Source organism: Ipomoea nil, unplaced genomic scaffold (assembly GCF_001879475.1).
Source record: "Ipomoea nil cultivar Tokyo-kokei standard unplaced genomic scaffold, Asagao_1.1 scaffold0465, whole genome shotgun sequence".
NCBI classification, from domain to species: domain Eukaryota; kingdom Viridiplantae; phylum Streptophyta; class Magnoliopsida; order Solanales; family Convolvulaceae; genus Ipomoea; species Ipomoea nil.
This window is the reverse complement of record NW_017616893.1, coordinates 3,282,868-3,302,724: the sequence shown is the minus strand read 5'-3', so window position 1 is coordinate 3,302,724 and position 19,857 is coordinate 3,282,868. Positions and strand designations below refer to the sequence as shown.

The 19,857-nt window shown below is 34.1% G+C and overlaps 2 protein-coding genes and 1 long non-coding RNA gene across 8 annotated transcripts; all 3 read left to right on the top strand.

Annotated features, from left to right (window-relative positions):
• The first annotated feature begins 1,568 nt into the window (after window positions 1-1,568).
• LOC109173185 (probable trehalose-phosphate phosphatase 3) lies at window positions 1,569-9,415 on the top strand. 6 transcript variants are annotated; one of them, XM_019322468.1, is made up of 9 exons: window positions 1,569-1,652; window positions 1,926-2,054; window positions 6,720-6,916; window positions 7,620-7,760; window positions 7,888-7,959; window positions 8,050-8,175; window positions 8,310-8,366; window positions 8,475-8,798; window positions 8,880-9,415. In XM_019322468.1, the coding sequence occupies exons 2-9, from the start codon at window positions 2,006-2,008 to the stop codon at window positions 9,033-9,035; spliced, it is 1,122 nt and encodes a 373-aa protein (XP_019178013.1). In that variant the 5' UTR covers window positions 1,569-1,652; window positions 1,926-2,005; the 3' UTR covers window positions 9,036-9,415. The 6 variants fall into 6 exon arrangements, with proteins under 6 accessions (XP_019178013.1, XP_019178014.1, XP_019178015.1 ...); XM_019322471.1 differs by lacking the exon at window positions 1,926-2,054 and adding an exon at window positions 6,020-6,163 and having other exon boundaries at window positions 1,586-1,652; XM_019322473.1 differs by lacking the exon at window positions 1,926-2,054 and adding an exon at window positions 6,020-6,163 and having other exon boundaries at window positions 1,586-1,652; window positions 6,717-6,916.
• A 1,628-nt stretch (window positions 9,416-11,043) lies between these two features.
• LOC109173186 (abscisic acid receptor PYL8-like) lies at window positions 11,044-13,525 on the top strand. The gene is made up of 3 exons (XM_019322474.1): window positions 11,044-11,393; window positions 11,990-12,205; window positions 13,006-13,525. Exons 1-3 carry the CDS (start codon window positions 11,271-11,273, stop codon window positions 13,222-13,224), a joined length of 558 nt encoding a protein of 185 aa, XP_019178019.1. The 5' UTR covers window positions 11,044-11,270; the 3' UTR covers window positions 13,225-13,525.
• LOC109173187 lies at window positions 12,220-12,631 on the top strand. The gene is made up of 2 exons (XR_002052864.1): window positions 12,220-12,358; window positions 12,413-12,631. It is a non-coding gene; the product is annotated as an uncharacterized LOC109173187 (long non-coding RNA).
• Window positions 13,526-19,857: the final 6,332 nt, after the last annotated feature.

Here is a 19,857-nt window from a genome sequence, read left to right as displayed (position 1 = left end):
TTCGGATGTACATAATTGTATAAAAAGAATGTACATAATTGTATAAAAAATGTACATAACTGTATGAACAAATACACATAATTGTGTGAACAAATACACATAATCACAGCAACTTCATACCGCGCCTCCCAAAATGACGTCGTTTTGGGAGGCGCGCGGAGCACAGTGCTACGCGCGCCGTGGTGTAGGGTATAACGATTGCAAGGAACCCCCCTTAATCAGTCACGACCACAGTCCGGCCCGAAATGCTATAAGCTAGGAGCTGAAAAGCTATAAGTTCGGAGCTGAAAACTGAATAGCTGTTATGATTGGAAGTGTTTGGTAAAATTAACTTTTTGATAAGTGGATAAATGTAAAAAGACTAAAAATGACATCTTCATAAAATTTAAATTAGTTTGTTTACATATTAAAACATTTTGAAATAAAACTATTAGCATAATCATGATCTAGCATCTCATAATGAAGTAGCAATATTGTTGCAAATTTGATAATAATAATAATAATAATAATAATAATAATAATAATAATAATAATAATAATAATAATAATAATCTCTTCAAAAAAAAAATAATAATAATAATAATAATAATAATATTTGCAGGAAGCTACTAGCTTATTTTGAAACACTAGCTAAAATAGCGTTCCAAAATAAGCTCTTATTTTAAAGTAACGTATATTGTCTTCCCAAATACTTGCATATACTATGTTCGCATTCAGTATGAAATAAAATGAAGACATTTTGTTTCTTGATTATCAATTCAATTATAATTTATCTTTTAATTATCAATTCTGTTTCAAATTTGATTCTCCGCTAAAAAATTGGTTCGAGACGTGTCAATTATAAAGAGAAAAATATAAAATTTATCATTTTTCTAAATTATCATTTGTGTATTAATTCGTTTCCACTCATTTTGAGTGTCTAGAGTATATTATATAATTGAAAATTTAAAAGATCATTATAATTTAAATAATAACCTTGGTTTTCAAAAAAAAAAAATAAAAAACTTGCTTTTGAATGATACGTTGTGCACTTATACATAACCAGTAATAGTGAAGAAAGGCACAAAAAGATAAATTTTACACTTTTACCTTCATAGTTCAATGTCTCACAATCATTTTTTTTTTATAGATAAAAGAACTAAATTTAGAACAAAACCAATGGGTGGTAGTCATTTATAGTAAAATTTACAATTAAAGAGAAATTTAAAAAGTCAATAGTGGATTGACTAGTTTTAAAATTAACTCCTAAAGAATGTTACAACAGATTATTTCAGATATTTAATGAATTAAATTAAAAATTTTCCTTTCAAGTCAATGACTTTGTGGTCGAGTCATACAGAGTCTCTCAAATTGGAGGTAAGAGAGTCAGTAGTAGTATAAAAACAAAATTGTTTACAAAAAAAGAATGTTACAACAGAATTAATGGTAATTTCGTAAATTTCGGTATCTGTGTCATCTTGACTGTAAATGACGTGGAATCGTGGATGGCATTTTGGGAAATTTATCCAGCTTAAACCCCTCTCCCCCTATCTATATAAACTAACCTCCGCTCCCACTAAACTCTCCCTTCTCTCTTTCTCCGGTTCTGAAACTCATTTTCATTTTCAACACAGTTCCGCCTTTCTCCTCCACCGTGGGCGAAATTCAGTAAGGTATCTTTGTCGATTTATATATTATTTACATATATATGTATGAATGTGTTATATGTGTATGCGTTTATGCATAAGTCGTAGATCACAACCTACTCTGCAACGATAATGCTTGGCGAATTATTTTTCTAGCAATTTTCAGATCTTTCGTCTTCCCTAAATGCGATTTTAGATTTTCAAATACATCTATTCGAGATCAAGGTGTGAAATTCTGTGATTTATCGCTTTTTTGTTTCAAAGCACTTTTTGATGGAAACTGCTTTCCTCATTCCGTAGAGAGAGATAAACGATCGTCGTAGACTCGTAGACTCGTCGAGACGAGACATTTCTGTTCATTGGCCTCGAATTTTCCGGCGATGGCGGTTGGCGAGTTTTTCGTTCACGCTCACCGTTCAAACGCCATAAGTTCCAGTTTTCATATATTTTTGTTTCTTTCTGGCGCATTTTAGCGTCGAGGATATACTTTATAAAAAAACGGTTGGCAGTTTGTTTGTTCTTCTTAGGGAGGAGCAAATAGGGCCCACGTTTAAGCCACGCGCGTTTGGTGGGCGTGACGGAGAAGTGGCTAAGTACGACCGCTCCGGCGGCGATGTTCGTCGTCACTCGCCGACGAGGCGAGCTGATGGGTGATGCCCCTAGATTCGGTGGGTTTTTACGGTTAACCTCACTTTCCATGAGAGATCGATACGTGTGGTATATGCACTCCACACGTGGTTTGTGCTAGGGTCTGTATCTGACTGGACTGGTTTTCCATTTTGACTGGGTGGGCCCACTAAAGTACAAATCTCGTTTAGATGTTTCACTGATGGCGATCGATGACCCACTGATCATCGGCCTCAACCAGGCCCGGGTCGCGGTTGACACCTATAGGCTATAGGGCATAATAGTTCTTGACAAGAAGCCATAATTTAGCTTTGTTCCTTTAAGCATTATGAATATTTGGGACACAGATTGTTACGTACGTGATGCAATAACTACACATATCATATGGAGTTATTTTTATAGGTAATTTTACTATTAAGTAAATTTTAAAATAATATTTTACCATATTAACTCTATTAGAATGTAGTATCTGTTTTTACTTTCTGTATCTCTTACTGTCTAAAGATTCAAAAAACCACCGTCAGAGTTCAATTCCTTGACCTTCTCTCAAGAGCCCGGAGCCGGGATATTTTGATAATTTTATTTTATTTTTCTTTTCTTGAATTGATTTATATTCCTTAAATCTCATCATCTTTTCTATTTTTAGAAAAAAAATCAAAATTTTGTTACTTTAAATGTTCGTGATCTTTTAAACTACCTGGTCATCTTTTCTATTTTTAGTCGGTTATGGGGTTGGGACTTGGGGGGTGCCTACCTTCTAGAGTTCTTGGCCTTTGCTTAGCTTTCCGGAAAGCAACTAGTATTATTTTATTTTTTTTTAAAAATTCCATTTCAATTTTCAGCAAATTTATTATCATTTGGAATATATTTATTATTCAAAATTATGTATTCGATGTAGTTATTATTTGATTATTATAATTGAATTGTTTGAGAGTTCCTATTATACTATATATGAGTGTTTGACTAAACAATTGGAGAAAGAGGTATAATTTTGATGTAATTATATCTCTTCCAAAATAAAATTTCATATTTTAGAGTAAATATAAGGCATTGTAAACTATTCATAGATTAGTCATAGCATTCATACTCCGTAAGATTAGGAGATTTTTTAGTATTATACTTTTATTGGTGATATAAAATTTTCAATCTTGACTTGGTTGAAATAGTTGACAAGCTAGACATTAATGCTTTTGAATTACCCCTCTTACAAGTTATTTTTGACCCATTCTACCCTTTTATTAATATTTATATTCTAACTAAATTCCCCCTTTTCTTCTACACATAGAAATTATATATAAAAGTACTTCTCATCGAGATCATAACACAATTGTCAATGATTCTGTCTTTTATTTAGGTTATATTAATTAATAATTAAACATTTTTATAAACCAAACAGCGCGTTAATTCCGTATCCCATTAGCATTCCAGTCGTTGAAATCAAGTGTGGGATTGGTACAGTTTTTATTTTTTAATACTTTGGTCGATTACAATATCGATTACTTAATTCTTAAGTACTAAAATATTCCTAGGTTAAGAGTACTTAAACGGCAGTACAATGTATGACGAGTTGTTTTCTTGTGTCATTATTTTAATTAGTTTGTGGCCTATATTGTGTATTTATTCCACTTCCAGGTAGTTTCACTAGTTGGTCGTAGGTTGTCCGCTTTTATAGTTGAATTGAATTCTACGGCATTTACTTTCTATTTTTATTCCCTCATTTTTACTTTATGATAATTAGTTATATTCATCTGGTGAATCTCAAGAAAATTAAGAGTAGAATTCAAGAGTAGAGGTAATATTTTTATTTATAATGTGTTACTCTCTTATATTATATAATTATATATATATATATATATATATATATATATATATATATATATAGGTTTTGGCACCGCACCTATAAAAGACTCCCCCTGCCATGGTTATGGACAAATTTGGATTGTTTTTACTTAGGTCCTGTTTGGTAAATGACTGTTAGCTGATAGTTGTTAGCTATTAATTGATTGAATTATTTAGAGAGTATAATTAAGTGATAACATTAGCTGATTGTAGAAAGGTGTTTGGTAAATTAGTTGATAGTTGTTTGGTATATAATTTCTTTTCCCAAAAAGTTAATTGAAAAGTTGCTTTGAATAGCTTTTTGAATTTTAGCATTTTGAAGTACAAAAAGCTAATTAACCAACCGTTTATATTAATTTTTAAATCGAGTAGCCAAACAATTAATAATGATCAAATAAGTTAGAATTGACCTAGGCTAACTATTTTACCAAACACGTCTTAACTAAGGTTGCTTTCTGTCCTGAATATTGTGTTAAAATCGTGTATTAATGAATGTGTTGGGCTTAAAAAGTCTGAGTTGTCCTACATTCTCGAGGAAAGTTGATGCGTAAATCTTTGTCATTTACCACCTCCTATGTGGGGACATCTTTAAAAAAAGAGCACTTCGCAATTATTTAAACTAGTAAATACAATTTCTCAGAACCTTGGTTTTCCTCGTTCACACCTTACGCCGCTTGATTTCCTCAAGCCATTTCTGCCCGAAAGTTTTTTTTTGGTTGCTCTTTTTCTTTTTTAGGTAGGGGACTGTTGTCAGTGGCTTCATAGGATACACGTGTCTGCTTTTTGTGGAAGTCATGTGAACATTACGAGGTTGAGTAATACATGTTCTGCCTGTTTAATTTATTCACGAGCGCGTATAGATCTGTATTTTATTTGGGATTATTTATTTTCTTGGTGGTTCACATTTTTTGTTTCAATTGTTTGGGTTGTAGATGATGTGACAAATGCCAATAAATTCGAACAATCGAGAAAAGGAACTAGCTGCAAGTTGGCACTGTAGTGTTCAATCTATTTCATGATCTTGTGCCCTTTTTTTTTTTGAAGTCTTTGCGTTTTCTTCTGTCCAACTTTTTTGAAATTCTGGGAATTAAATTAGAAATTTTAGTAGAATTGTTTTGCTTGCAGGACTATATAGAGTGACTAGACTAGATGTAAACTTTTGTTGTACTTAATTAATTTCTCTGATGAATTGAATCTGATTCATATTCCTGTGTATGGGATTCATGGCAGGTACTTGTATTCATTTACACATGCAAAATTCCATGTGTATACTAAAGAAGGATGTTTGGCTCAAAACTTTCCTTCCCACAGCTTATAATTGATATGTGTGTCACTATTTGCATGGCTGTATGTCCATTCAGCCAAGTTTCTTTGCGTCTTCCCTTTCGTTTTTTACTTCTTGGTCTGTATTATATTGTATCTTATTTCCTTGTTCCAATAGCCTACCACCTCTACTAAATAGCTATTATATTCATTTATAATTCTCTCAATAATTCTATTTGTTTCATACAATAAAATGGAAACTTATATTATTTATAACTATTATAATTTTGTTATGGTGAAACTCATTTTGTTCTGCACATTAAAAACCCATTCTAGTTTACTTCTTTTTTGTTTCATCTTTTATTTCTGGTAGGGTGGAAGACCCTGACAGCATGTATATTAATTATTAAATTTAATTGGATGGAGAGAATAATTGTAAATAACGATAATTAAGCATAGGTTGTCAATTTCTGCGGGCACTGCATAATTAGAGGACACATGGAAAGTAAATTAGTTTATTTTTGTTGGTTCTGTTTGGCCCTTTAATGGACCCGGGGGTGGGTTGGTGGTAGTTAACCTTGAGAGATTCCTTAACAGTTGGCACACATTTGAAGGGGGTGGTTGGGGTGGAGCCAACGGTTTTAACCATAGTAGTCTATTTGTAGGATGCTTGACAAAATCGAAAGTTATTAAAAATCGCTGGTCCTTGTCGGTGTTTTGATGGAGACTGCACCAGATAGCAGCGAATTGAATAAAAGCTAGCGGACATACTTCTTTTTTAAGTGGCCATGCATTCTTGAGTCATCGAGGTCGACTTAAATAATTTTTTATTATTCCATTTCATTGTCACTTCTTATCAAATCAAATTTAGTGTTTCTTCCATTATTGTCCGTGTTTACTTTATTATTATTTGCATCTTATGTTCCTGGAGGAATCCGTATTAATCATTTAACTACACATGTGAAACTATTTCTACATGTTAATATATAATGATATCTTGACCCCACCCTTCTTTTATATTTGCATATTTGGTATATACATGTATGTTTGTTTGTTTTTATTTTTTAAGTGATCAATTGGTTATTTGTTGAGAGGGCACATTTAAACTTTTTTTTAGAATATCCTTTCCATTTGGTTTCAATAGCCTAGCTGTGCGATTGTGTGAACTAAAAGATCTGTATAATTCGTTAAGGAGAGAATAATGTAAGAAAAAACATCATTTGACATTTCAAACCTATACTTTTTAGATTTTTGAGGATTAAAATTTATGAATAATTTTGGGCGTTATAAATTTTTATTTTTATTTTTATTGATTTTACAAGGAAGAAAATTTTCTTACATTTAGTACTCTTTATTATTGAGTAGGAAAAATGAGGGACAACATTCCAAGGTTTTACAAGCTTGTTGGATTGCCAAAGTGGCTTGCCAAAGCCCACAATATTGAGGCCTTCGCGAAAGTCAAGTATGACAAGTATCACCCCAGTGAATATTCTGAAGAGGAGCCTATTCATCCTTTATCAATTGAGCCCATTATTGGAGACCCCAAATGCAATTCTTGGTTGGTTAGTTTCCACTCCCAGACATTTTTGCTTTGTCATATATTTTAAGCACATTATACATGGACCAGGTTCATATAGCAATGGGAGTAAGTTTTTAGGAGTCTGAATTAATATAGGATTAATTTCGTAATAGAGGAATTTAATCTTCATTACGGTCAGAACCATTATTGGCTCTTTCTGTTCCACTTAGTTTTAGATTCGGCCTCCCAAGGCCGAACCATCAGCTCTTGTTTCGGCCTCTAGTCTAAACCATGAGTTTTGGCCCAAGGCCGAACTCAGAACTCAGAACTCATCACGAGAGCTTTGGCACTTGCTGTTATCTTTCGGCCTCCAAGGCTGAACCATCATGGCAGATCGATTCGGTCTCCCAAGGATGAAGTATTTTTCTGTCTAATATGGGACTGTTATTAAATCTATTTTTTCTTAAATTAATTTAATATTAGTGTTAAAAATTACATTAAGAATAATTTTAAATTAAAAAAATTATAAAAGTATTTAAGAAAATTAAACACATTGTTTACATTAAAATTAAAATAAAATAAATTCTTTTGAAAAATTTTTTAGTACTTTTCTTTACTATTTACATTCTCCCACAATAATATAAATTTTAATTTTACAAACTGTGCACCGACCTAGTTTGGAGGAGAAGAATTTTGAAAGGTTGTCTTAAATTTATTCTCAGCACTTTCAACTTGGTTTCTTTCAGCAAAAACACCCTTCTGCTCTGAGCTCGTTTAATGGGATTATGAGCGCAGCAAAGGGAAAACAGATTGTTGTGTTTTTGGATTACGATGGAACTCTGTCGCCAATTGTTAGTGACCCTGACAAGGCCTTCATGTCTGCTCCGGTAAAAATCTTAAACCACACATATTTGATTACATATAGGTTGCCTATACTTGATTTAAAAAAAAAAAAAATTATTTGGCATTTAAATATTCAGACCCTTGATCTGTTTTGACACTTATGCTGTGCAGATGCGCTCAGCCGTGCACGATGTTGCCAGACACTTCCCGACAGCTATTATAAGCGGAAGAGGCAGAGACAAGGTATTTAAACTTTCATGTTGAAAAATATATAATACTAATAAATACTCTGTAAAAAAAATGAAATAGTAAGTTTGTTTGTGGATATTTCAGGTGTTTGGATTTGTGGAGTTAGATGAGGTGTATTATGCTGGCAGCCATGGAATGGATATTATGGGACCTGCAACGCAAGTTAAGTCTTATGATGCTAAATACCAGACCAGAACAGTTGATAAAAAGGTTGGTTTTATATTACTTAGAGCAACCCCAACAGGGGTTCTTGCATAGTTTTTTTCAGGAAAAAAAAACTGGGTATGTGATTTTTTGGCTGATTCAGAAATTGACATAGTAAATCGGTTTGTTAAATATTGTAGGGGAATGAAATTTCAGTTTTCCAGCCTGCTCATGATTTTTTGCCTTTAATAGAGAAGGTAAGATTATATACATAAATATCATGTTGTTTTGTAGAATACAAATTTGATTGTGATTTGTGAGGGCACTATTTAGTGTATAAAGTTGTTGTTTTACATCACATACAGATGTTAGGTGAGCTAAGAGAGGCAACTTGTGATGTAAAGGGAGCATTCATAGAGGACAATAGGTTCTGTATCTCAGTGCATTATCGGCAAGTCTTGGAAAAGGACTATGCATTACTAGAGAAGAAAGTCCATGCCATACTCTCCAACTACCCAAAGTTTCATGTGACAATAGGGAAGAAGGTCCTGGAGATCCGGCCATCGATCAAGTGGAACAAAGGCCACGCGCTGCTCTACTTGCTCGAAGCTCTCGGCTTTTCTGACTCCAGCAGCAATGTCTTCCCCTTTTACATTGGAGATGACAAGACTGATGAAGACGCTTTTAAGGTATCATCCGACGCCACCCCCTTTCATACTCTCAATATATGGAACATGATTTGCTAATAATATTGTTAACCTTATCTCAAGGTACTCAAGAGTAGAGCGCAGGGTTGCCCTATAATAGTCTCCTCTGTCGCAAAGGAGACTATGGCTTCTTACTCGCTTCGCGATCCGTTAGAAGTGTTATCGTTTCTGAACCGGTTAGCAAGATGGGGCAAGATCAATGCGATAACTTCTCCATGAGATCACTTTCTTCTTCGTGCAGCTTGCATTGGCTTGACTTACTTTCTGTATATATAAATATATGTGAAGGAGGGAATACAAGAAGGAGGAATGAGAAGAAGTTTATACAAGGTGCTTTTGTTTTTTGAAATCCGCCTTGTATAAATATTCTCATAGAGAAAAAATAGTTTAGCAGTATATGTATATTTATATTTATATATATAGTTGGTAAATCTTCAGCTGTGGGCGAAAGTTTTTGTGCCTCAGCTGCTATATTTTATTCTCTGTTTTTCTTTGCTTTTTGGTTATCATGTTTAAAACTCAGGATGTGTTTTAAGGGTCTATTGGATATGAATGTATTAATGTAAATTACTTTTGTTTAGTTGAATTTTTTAAATTTGTGAATACACTATTCTTATATTTTTGCTTTACTTAACGTCTGAATTACACCAATTGTGAGAAATGTATGACGTAAGGGTTAACTAAACTTTTAAATATTTTCAAAAATCACAATTAAGCTATCAAAATTTTAGAATTGTTTGATCAGCTTTTTGTAACACTAAAATGCTAATATTCAAAAGTTGCTCAAAGTAACTTTTCTAATTAGCTTTTTGAGAAGAAATTATACCAAACAGATATTAGATGGATGCACACGATTTGTTCTCACGTTCTCATTGGAACCTTACCCATCCTATATATATATATATATATATATATATATATATATATATATATATATATGAGAACCCTACCCATCCTATATATATATATATATATACTAGTTATCACGCGCATTGCGTGAATAGTTTAATGTCCAATGTATATTTTTAAATTAGTGTTTCAGAATTTATCAAATTATTATTCGGTATTATTGTTAGTAATTATATAATATTTAATAATTGTGTGGTAGCAGGAGGATAGTCTGTGTGACTAGCCTATTCGTTAACCTTTTTTTTATTTTTTTATTTTTATTGTAATTTCTTATCTCATTGTAACTGAATAGGTTTCTACAATCTCATCTGGTATCAGTTAGCCAAACGATCCAATCTTTCTATTTTTCCTCCCTATCGACGGTGATTGCCGCCACCATCTCCGGTCCGGTCACCACCCAAAACACCATTTCTTCAGCCCACCACTTCATATCCATAAAGCTAGCTAACATAACTATGACTTATATGAATGCAAAATTATCAAATTTTTTATAAAATAAATATTTTAAGAATGTATAACAATGACTTGTGCATAAATGTTGGATTGAGTGGTTGTAATAGCAGTACGTTTTAGAGGGAAACACCCTCACTGAATAATACTCAAGCACAATTTTTACAACACAAAACCCTATTAATTGGCATGATTTATGCTTCTTCTTGTTGCCAGTTCCACCATAAATGAATTCTTGATTTGATCTGGTCTCTTGGTGTGCTTCACTGCAATTTTAATTTAGTGCCTTGTTGGCACAGTGCACCTTAAAAAACGTGACCAAATCTTCCTTCCCAAAAAAAAACAATGATAATAGGCATAGTTCCTCATCTATGTTGAATATATATACTCTAAATTAGGTGTACCATTTCATTAATGCCCAATACGTGATTCTAATTAATTGACCAAAGTTCATGTTAAATTTTATTTTGTATTTTTAACACGCAAACATATTCATAATATATGCTTAATAATTATGTAAATCTTGCCTGGGAAGGTTCGAACCTAAGACCTTCTTTATAAAAATTGATGAGTAAATTAACAATAATAAATAATTAATTGAATATTTCATTTCTTAAAGTTTACACCTCAAATGCATGAGTATTTAAGAAAAATAAATGATATAATAAATGGTAAAATAAAAAAAAATAATGAAAAATACTAAAATCAAAATGATATTAATCATTCATTTCAATAAATAATTAAGAAGTATTAGATTCGCCTCTCATTAGGTTTGTAGGCTGTAGATAAAGAAAAATAGAATATTTATTATTTATATATGAACTGTATTGTAAATTTCATGGCAGAAGTAAATAAATAAACGGTAAATATCTAGATGGAGTTCTCTTTTAGCTATGGCAGTGGCGAGTTTTAAAGGCAAGTGAGTCAACTCGCGAACCATCTTAATCTGTTTCCGCAGCATCTTGAAAGATTCGAGCGGCTCAAACTCCGGTGGTCGGAACATTTCTACGGTGACCGGAGGAGAGAGCCGTTGGTTGTCTGTCCTTGAGAAACGGATTCGGAGGAGTGGTATTGAATAGAGAGAGAGAAGCAACGATGAACGCGAACGGATACAGCAGTGTTGAAAGAGAGTACATAAGGAAACATCATAGGCAAGAGCCGGCGGGGAATCAATGCAGTTCGTTTCTGATCAAGCACATTAGAGCGCCTGTTCATCTCGTTCGTTTTCTTATCTCTGTGATATTTTTATATGTGCTTAGTATTTTCCCTTGTGCGTTTTTGATTTTGTAATAGATCGATTTATTGATAATGAATGTCGTTGAGATTGATAGTTAAGGTCGGATCGTTCTTGGAACATTTCATCTTTATTTTTGGGAAGATTTCATTTTATTCCTTTGAGATTGTGATTTCAGACCTTTGATTTGTTCCTATCTTTCAATATGATTGATTGCTTTTTTTGTGGGATGAGTCAATGAGATATTGATATATTTGATTGATTTCCTCAAGATTGCCAAATTTGTGATTAGCTGGGAAGGAAAAGGAGCAAATTAAAGAACTGAAACCTGAAGTTTTCTCCATTTGACCTTTTGCTCAGTAGATGATTTTTATTAATTTAGTTAATCCCAGAGTTGATTGTCAGGAGTGTTTAGATTGATAGCTTATAATAAATTGAATTCACCTGATGCAAGTAGTATATTATAATTGGAAATAGCATGATTAAATGCTTGAGATTATATTGATTTCAAGACTAGAACTTATTCCATCATGGTTACTGTCTCATATTTCTAAAATTGTTATGTTCTTCTTTTTAACAGGTTTGGTCATTGGTTCGGAGGTTTGATGAACCACAGAAGTACAAGCCCTTTGTCAGCCGGTGCATAGCACAGGGAAACCTTGAGATTGGTAGTCTTAGAGAAGTTGATGTCAAATCAGGCCTTCCTGCCACAACAAGCACGGAAAGGTTAGAACTTCTGGATGATGATGAACATATCCTCAGCGTGAAGATTGTTGGGGGAGATCACAGACTTAGGGTATGCAACCAACTTATTCCTCTTTTACTATCTCTTCTCCTCACATGAATGGTTTCTATTGGAAAAGGTTTTTAGCACAATTTTTGGATTTTTGCCTCTAACATTATATAGGACACATGGTGATTCTATTTGAGTTACTCGTGGTATATTTGGGTATAGAAGTAATGATCTATCTGTTTTTGGGTGACGAGAGAAACTCGCAACCAGTGTAACCAAGAAGGTTGGGATTCGAACTCGTGACCTTGTGGTTACAAGTTTTATCCTTAGCCATTTTGGCAGGGGTTAACCCCAATGTTTTATCTGTTGTTTCTATGGAGTAATGTCTTTTCATCAAATATCTACTGAAATTCGAAACATATAATAGTTATTATTAGAAATGTGGCTTCATATTATACTTAGAGAATGAATCAACTTCATAATCTGAAATTTTAAGTAGAGGTTGGACTTTGGACATCAATGGCATCCCCAAACTGCATTTGCTGAGCTTGAGTACACTCTCCCTTCCTGTTTAATTCACTAGCAAGTATTGTGGATCAGGATGCGGAGGTTGGGCCAACGTCTGAATTACCATGTACCAAATGTATCTGCACACTTAGTTATTTCAATCCTTTATATTGGATGGATGATTGTGTGCATTAAAGTAGGGAATCCCAGATCAATATATATATTACCTCGCGGAATTAGTGGGTAAATCATAGTGGTTTACCAACTAAACTGTTATTTTAGCTATTTGTCCTTGGTATGTCTTTCTGCACTTTATTTTTATCTTTTTTTTTTTTTTTTTTTTTTTTTTTTTTCAGAACTACTCCTCTGTCATATCTGTCCATCCAGAAGTAATTGATGGACGACCCGGAACTCTGGTTATTGAATCATTTGTGGTAGATGTGCCTGAAGGAAACACTAAAGATGAGACCTGCTACTTTGTTGAAGCATTGATCAAGTGCAATCTGAAATCTCTAGCCGATGTTTCCGAGAGGCTTGCTTTGCAGGGCAGGACAGAGCCCATTGATCAGGTGTAGAAGTCGAGATGGACGTGGTTGAGACTTGAGACCATATTCTCTTACGATGAGGCCGATCTTGGAGCTTTTGAATATACGCACTTCGGAGGCAGACTGGTTATAGCTGCTCTTCCATATTCCAGATGCATTCAACACTTCTTTCATTTGTTATGTTGCTTAGATTTAAGGTCACACGCCACTGTCGTTGTTTGAGGACCACAGGGTTTGTAATGGTTTTATAGACCATCCAAGTGAATGAGAGAAGTTGAAATGTATCGATTTCCACTTTTTTTTCAAGAGTTCTGAAATTAATATTTGTCAAGTTTACAGTTGTTGTACATGCTAGTTTGCAGTAGTAGTGGTGTGCATGTAAACAGGTGATAAAAAGACTGAAGAAGATTACAAAAATGACAGAACAATCAAGATCAAGAACACAAACAACCCAACTTAAAAATTAAGATTAAAAAATTAAGATTAAGGGGGCGATTAATGGTGATAATGGTAATGAATTTAAGTAGAAAGTCTATTTGTTTAGTAATAAATATGAATTGAAATAAAAATAATTGAATAATTAATTATTAAAATAAAAATAAATAAACAAATAAAAATATATAATGCATAATACACACATATTTTCGATCTTTGAGTGCATAGTTTTGTATTTTAGAGTGCACAATTTTAGATATTTGAGTGCACAATTTGTGTACATTTTTGTGTCTTCGAGTGCGCAATTTTAACATCTGAGTGCACGTTTTTGTAGATTAGAAGTGTATAATTTTTTTAAAGCCATTGAAGTGTATTAATCAATCATTTTAAAATAAAATAGCAATTAATCTTTTTAAATTCTAATAATATAACTGTTTTAAACAAATTTCGTTATCTCTTCTTCAACGGTGATAATCTTGTGGCATGCCCCTAAGGACCTTTATGATATTATAAAAATAAGCTGAGAAAGGATTACACGTAGCTTTTTGAGATTTAATCTGAAATAGTTGCTGTTGTGTTGGATTTACTGTTGTGCTGTAAGATGATCCGCATGTGTAAGAGTTTGTTAAAATTGTTTTGCCGTTATTTTAAGTTTATATTCTAGTGTTTGTATTTAGAGAAGTTTGTTGACTAAATTTTGATGTCTTATTTTCTCTTCATTTCTTCTACAATTTCCGCCATTTCTTCTAGAATTCCATTTCTGTCTGTTTTTCCCCCATTTCTTGCTAAGGTACTAGGGTTAGTCTTATTTATCCTGGAAGGAAAGCAGGAACATTACAAAGTGGTATCAGAGCTTGCGTTCATTGGCAGGTTAGGAGCTTAAATCCACCATGGTTACAGTGCAAGACCTTGAAAAAGCTCTCAGAACAGTAGAAGGGTAGGTGACTGAAAGCATGAACAATTTGAGAAAGGAGATGAGAAATAGTCAGTAGACTGCGGAAGTGAAGATAGCTTAGAGTGTTGGGAGCATGAAAGCAGATCCGGATGCTCTCAAAAAGGAAATGCATCAATGGATGGCCAACATGGCCAATCTTTGGCAACTTCAACAGCTTCAAACTCGACCCACTGTATTAGACGCCCTAGAAACATCTAGACGAGCTACTGAGCGTGGTACTTCAGTTGATCCTGAGGTAAGACCCACTAATGCCCCCTTCTAATGATACTGAGGATCATGATAGTATTTATGATGAACCAAGAGATAGATTCGAGCATGTCCGGAATTTTAGAGTTGAAAACCACATGAACAATGAAAGATTTAATTTTGGTAATGAAATGAATATCCAACCTGCGACACCCCCAAAATATTTTTCTCAAAAACTCCTATTTTATCAAATTTCAAAATAAAATTATTTATATAATTTTTACTCCTACGATGATTTTCCAAATGAGTATATAAATAAAATATTTTAAACTCTTTATTTCAAATGATTTGGTACAAACTATTTATATATTTATTTATGGTTTTAAAAGCTTATTTAAAGGATATACCTATTTTCCAAAATCTTGACCCAAAAGTCTATCTATGATGAACCTGTGAACCTGATAACCTTATTTTTAACCCAAACTTGATTTCGAAATGAACCAAACCTGCTTCCATATTGATTATGTTATATTTTTACCCAAACTTGACCCACCTTTTGACCCAAAATTATAACCCAACTTGTTACATAATTTGTAATAAGTAGCAAAATATTACAATTGTAATCTACTTCATTTTACAATCCATCCAACACCAACAAAATAACAGCCACATATACAGCCCCATATACATACAGATTACAGGCCATCCAACAAAATTTACATTAACATATCTATTATCTGCACACCAAATAACCGCCCCATATCCATATTAATTCACACAAAAAGGGTTACAAGGGCAACAAGCAGTCTACACACCATCTCCACCATGAAAATCATGCATTGATCTCAGATAGTTGTTTCACCACATAGTGGCTCCTAAGCTCCTTTGGTAAAGCAAATAACGTATCAAGCTTGTGTGCATTTTTCAGAATATGTTCACCAGCATTCATGAACTCTATCTTACTACTGTTGTTCTTAGCATCATTCTGGAAATATGTTGCCACATGTTTGTATGCACCCACATAATAATGTGTTAGTGTTTTGGTTAGATAGATAAACCCCAACTTTGTAATTGGCTTTATTATTATGGCAAAGTAGTTAGGCCGTGTCAGAGTTTGTCTGGAGTTTAGAAGATGAAGACCTGATTGATCAGGGAATGCATCAGAAGCTTATGTGAAGACTAGAAGCTGACAAGAAGACTGATTGTCTAAGGAGCGTATGCGCTGGCAGAATGCAGTTATGCCTTGAGGTGTTTTTACAAGAAATACCTTGGTCCTCTTCTCACCTCAAAGGGGTATCTATTTAATCTTGCTAAGAAGTAGTTAGGTGTTATAGATAACGGATACCTCCTTGAACCAGAAACTATATATTCTAAAGTGCTGATTCATTGAATGACTAATGAATCCATCCGATACACTCTAGAATCAAGAAGAAAGCACTTGAGTATTACGTTCTCTCTCTGGTTCGTAAAAGCTCTTCTCAAGACTGGTTATTCATGGTGATCTGAGTTGATGAATTTGAGAAGAACATTCTGAGCTTAAACCAGTGGACACCAAGATCACACAGCTGTTGGATGCAGTGAAGGATCCCGTTACGAAGCGGACTGCACCAGAGGCTGATCTCCATGGAAGGGACTTTCGTGGACCTTTGAGTGCGTAGATCTCCAACTTCACAATCCACTAAGTTCAAGGTAGATTGGGTACTTACCTTGTATTGTAACTCGGGTGAGATTGTACTTCTCCACCTTTGTACTTTGAAGTTGGGTTAGTGGATTGGACAGATCAGTGATCGTCCCCCAGATGTAGATACAAATTGTATCGAACTGGGTAACCAAATCTTGTGTTGCTTGTTTACCTTTTCCACACTTTTCTTTGTCTAGTGTTTTCTCTGTTTGACTATCTGGTTGATAATCTGCATTTGTTGTTGCACACCAACTGTTTGTCAAGAAAAGTAGGTAATAATAGTTAGTCTACCAATTCACACAAAATTAAATCATGGATCTCTGCCACCAAGTCATTAAAGCCATCATCACTTCTTGATCTTTTCTTGCTAGTATGTTGTTTTTTTTTTTTTTTTTTTTTTTTTTTTTTTTTTTTTTTTTTTTTACATTGGCAGTGTTTGTGGAGGGACAGGAAGATAAGTCAGCCTTATCAACATTATTTTCTGCCCCATTCTAACCAAATCATTCAACTTCTCCAAATTCCCAATCCACTTGAAAATCATCATCATTGTCTTCTTTTTGGTTTATTTCTTCCACTACATCAGCTGGGTTTTTGCACCAGCTCCTGAAGCATGATCATTTCCCCAAACAATCATCAACTCATCTAAATATGGGAATGATTTGTTCCTTAATCCAATTGCAATAGGATGGCTCTGAAAAAAAAATGATAAGTAAACATATCAATAATAATCTAGAGCAACTGAACTTAATTTAGTTTACATTTAACTTACTTTAACCCACTCATCAAAAACATCTTGATAGCAATGTAACACCCCCAAAACTAGGCATACTTTTAAACAATTAAAACTTAAGAGATTTAGATAAAAGAGTCTAACGCCAAGCACCTTGTGCTCAGATGGCATGTAGTGACTCTTCCATATGGAAGGTCATGAGATCGGGACTCAGTGGAGGCCGTGTTAACTCTTTGTGCTCCACCTAGCCTAGCGCGCTCTTGAACTGCCTAATCTGTACCTGATATCATTTTAAATAACCGTTAGCGATAATGCTAAGTAACACCACTCCAATGTGTAAAGATACATTTGATACTCTAAAATAGTTTTGAGACTTGGGAATACATAAGTATATCTCTAATCAACTCTCTCTAATCAACTCTAATGAGTAAAATCACGAGGAATGGACTCAAGACCAAACCATACAAGAGATATACTCAACGGTACACAATAGACCACAAGATCAAAAGAATAGACAGAATCAACGAGATAATGATAAAGGATCAAGAATAAAGGATCTACCAAAAACATGTTAAATGCAAGATTTGACATGAAAGATATGGGTTTGCCTTATTTAATCCTTGGGATTAGAATCATTAGAAGACCTGATGGTCTCATGTTGAGCCAATCACATTACATTGACAAAATCCTTGGGAAATTTAACAAGGATGATGATCAATTGGCTAGAACACCGTTTGATACAAACATTCATCTAACCAAGAACCACGGAGAAGGTATTTCACAAGTGGAATATGCTCGAGTTATTGGTAGTTTGATGTATCTTATGAGCTGTACTAGGTCGGATATTGCCTTTGCGGTTAGTAAACTCAGTAGATATACGAGTCACCCCAGTGCTATGCACTGGAAGGAAATAGTAAATGTTATGAGATACTTGAGGTATACTCGCGACCTTGGACTGCACTATGGGAGATATCCCGCTGTACTTGAAGGGTATAGCGACGCGAACTGGATATATGATATTAAGGACTCTAAGTCCACGAGTGGCTACGTGTTTACACTAGCCGGTGCAGCCGTTGCATGGAAATCCTCTAAGCAAACTGTGATAGCTAGATCCATGATGGAATCTGAGCTGATAGCCTTGAACAAAGGTTGTGAAGAAGCTGAATGGCTACGCCATTTTCTAGAGGATATTCTGAATTGGGAAAGACCTGTACCTCCAATATGTGTGCATTGCGATAGTCAAGCCACAATTGGGAGAGTACAGAGTCATATGTGTAATGGTAAGTCTAGACATGTGCGTCGTAGACATAATACCATTAGACAACCTCTCATAACTGGTGTTGTCTCGATTGACTACGTAATGTCAAAAGACAATATAGCGGATCCGCTGACTAAAAAGTTAGGCAAAGAAGTTGTGGAGAAGTTGACACGAGGAATGGGTCTAAAGCCCTTGGACTAAAAAGTTCTTGTAAACAAGAAAAAGTTGTACAGGTATATATATTCAAATTTCAAAATTGCGCGGGTACAAGATCTCTATCAAGAAAATCCTCTGATTCTTCACTTGGTTTACTTGATTTGAAAATTTTGGCTGAAGGGCCTCCGGAACGCCACTTGTTCTTCAATGAAGGACTTTGTTGCTTAATCTTCTTTGAAGGGCCTCCGGTCTTTAATTGGCTTGATCTTCAGTCCACTTTAACTTAGCTTGAATGGTTGAAATATTTGATCTTCAATCCACTCTAGCTTGACTTGATTTCTTGGATGCTTGATTTGATCTTCCTTTAGCTTGGCTTGATTTCTTGGAATTTGATCTTCAATCCTTTAGCTTGGTTTGATCTTCAATCCAGAGCTTGATTTGATCTTCAATCCTTTAGCTTAGTTTGATCTTCAATCCAGAGCTTGATTTGATCTTCAATCCAGAGTTTCTCTTCAACTCTTCAAGTGTGATTTTTGGAATGAATGAAGAGCTCTATTTATAGGGGAGAATATGGAAGACTTTCACTAGAACCCAAACTCTTCAATATTATCCTTATATTATCAATTAACATTTTAGGATAATATGAACATTTATCCACAATGTATCTAGCCACCATTGTATTCAGGTTCATAACCTTATCACATATTCAAATTAAATAATTAATTAATTTAAATATATGAATATCTTATCACATATTCAAATTAAATAACTAACTAATCTAAATATATGAATATCTTGTCACATATTTAAATTCAATAATTAAATTGAATATCTTCTTGTTGGCCAAATACAGATCGTCCTTATAATCCGAGTCCATTAGTCTTCAATTTATATTTAATTCGGAGAATTGGGCCAATTTAATTGGATAATTTAATTAATCCAAATAAATCAATAATTGGTCCAATTTCATCAACGAAGCCCCAAACATATGAACCAGCCCATTTATCGACTTCAATTCAAATTTCCTGTGTCTACAGTTCTATAGTGCATACCCAACCTAGCTGGCACCTAGGTTCAATGGGACAACTAAATTATGGAACGGAGCGTGTCACTGTGCGGGTCTCGCACTCCCTACCACTCCTTGTTGAAACAGTGACTCCCGCAAGAGGCTAGCACGTTGATGCTTTAATGATTCGAATGTCGGTTGACATGTGTGAGTATGCAAGAAACTCGAAAAAAGAATCACCTATGTAAGAGAGAAG

Coding starts and splice junctions, on each gene's coding strand:
- LOC109173185 (XM_019322467.1), top strand. CDS start 5,373: ATGTTTGGCTCAAAACTTTCCTTCCCACAGCTTATAATTGATATGTGT. Junction 5,494..6,719: donor CTTTCGTTTTTTACTTCTTG/GTCTGTATTATA, acceptor ATTATTGAGTAG/GAAAAATGAGGGACAACATT. Junction 7,960..8,049: donor GCGGAAGAGGCAGAGACAAG/GTATTTAAACTT, acceptor TGGATATTTCAG/GTGTTTGGATTTGTGGAGTT.
- LOC109173186 (XM_019322474.1), top strand. CDS start 11,271: ATGAACGCGAACGGATACAGCAGTGTTGAAAGAGAGTACATAAGGAAA. Junction 11,394..11,989: donor TTAGAGCGCCTGTTCATCTC/GTTCGTTTTCTT, acceptor TCTTTTTAACAG/GTTTGGTCATTGGTTCGGAG. Junction 12,206..13,005: donor GGGGAGATCACAGACTTAGG/GTATGCAACCAA, acceptor TTTTTTTTTCAG/AACTACTCCTCTGTCATATC.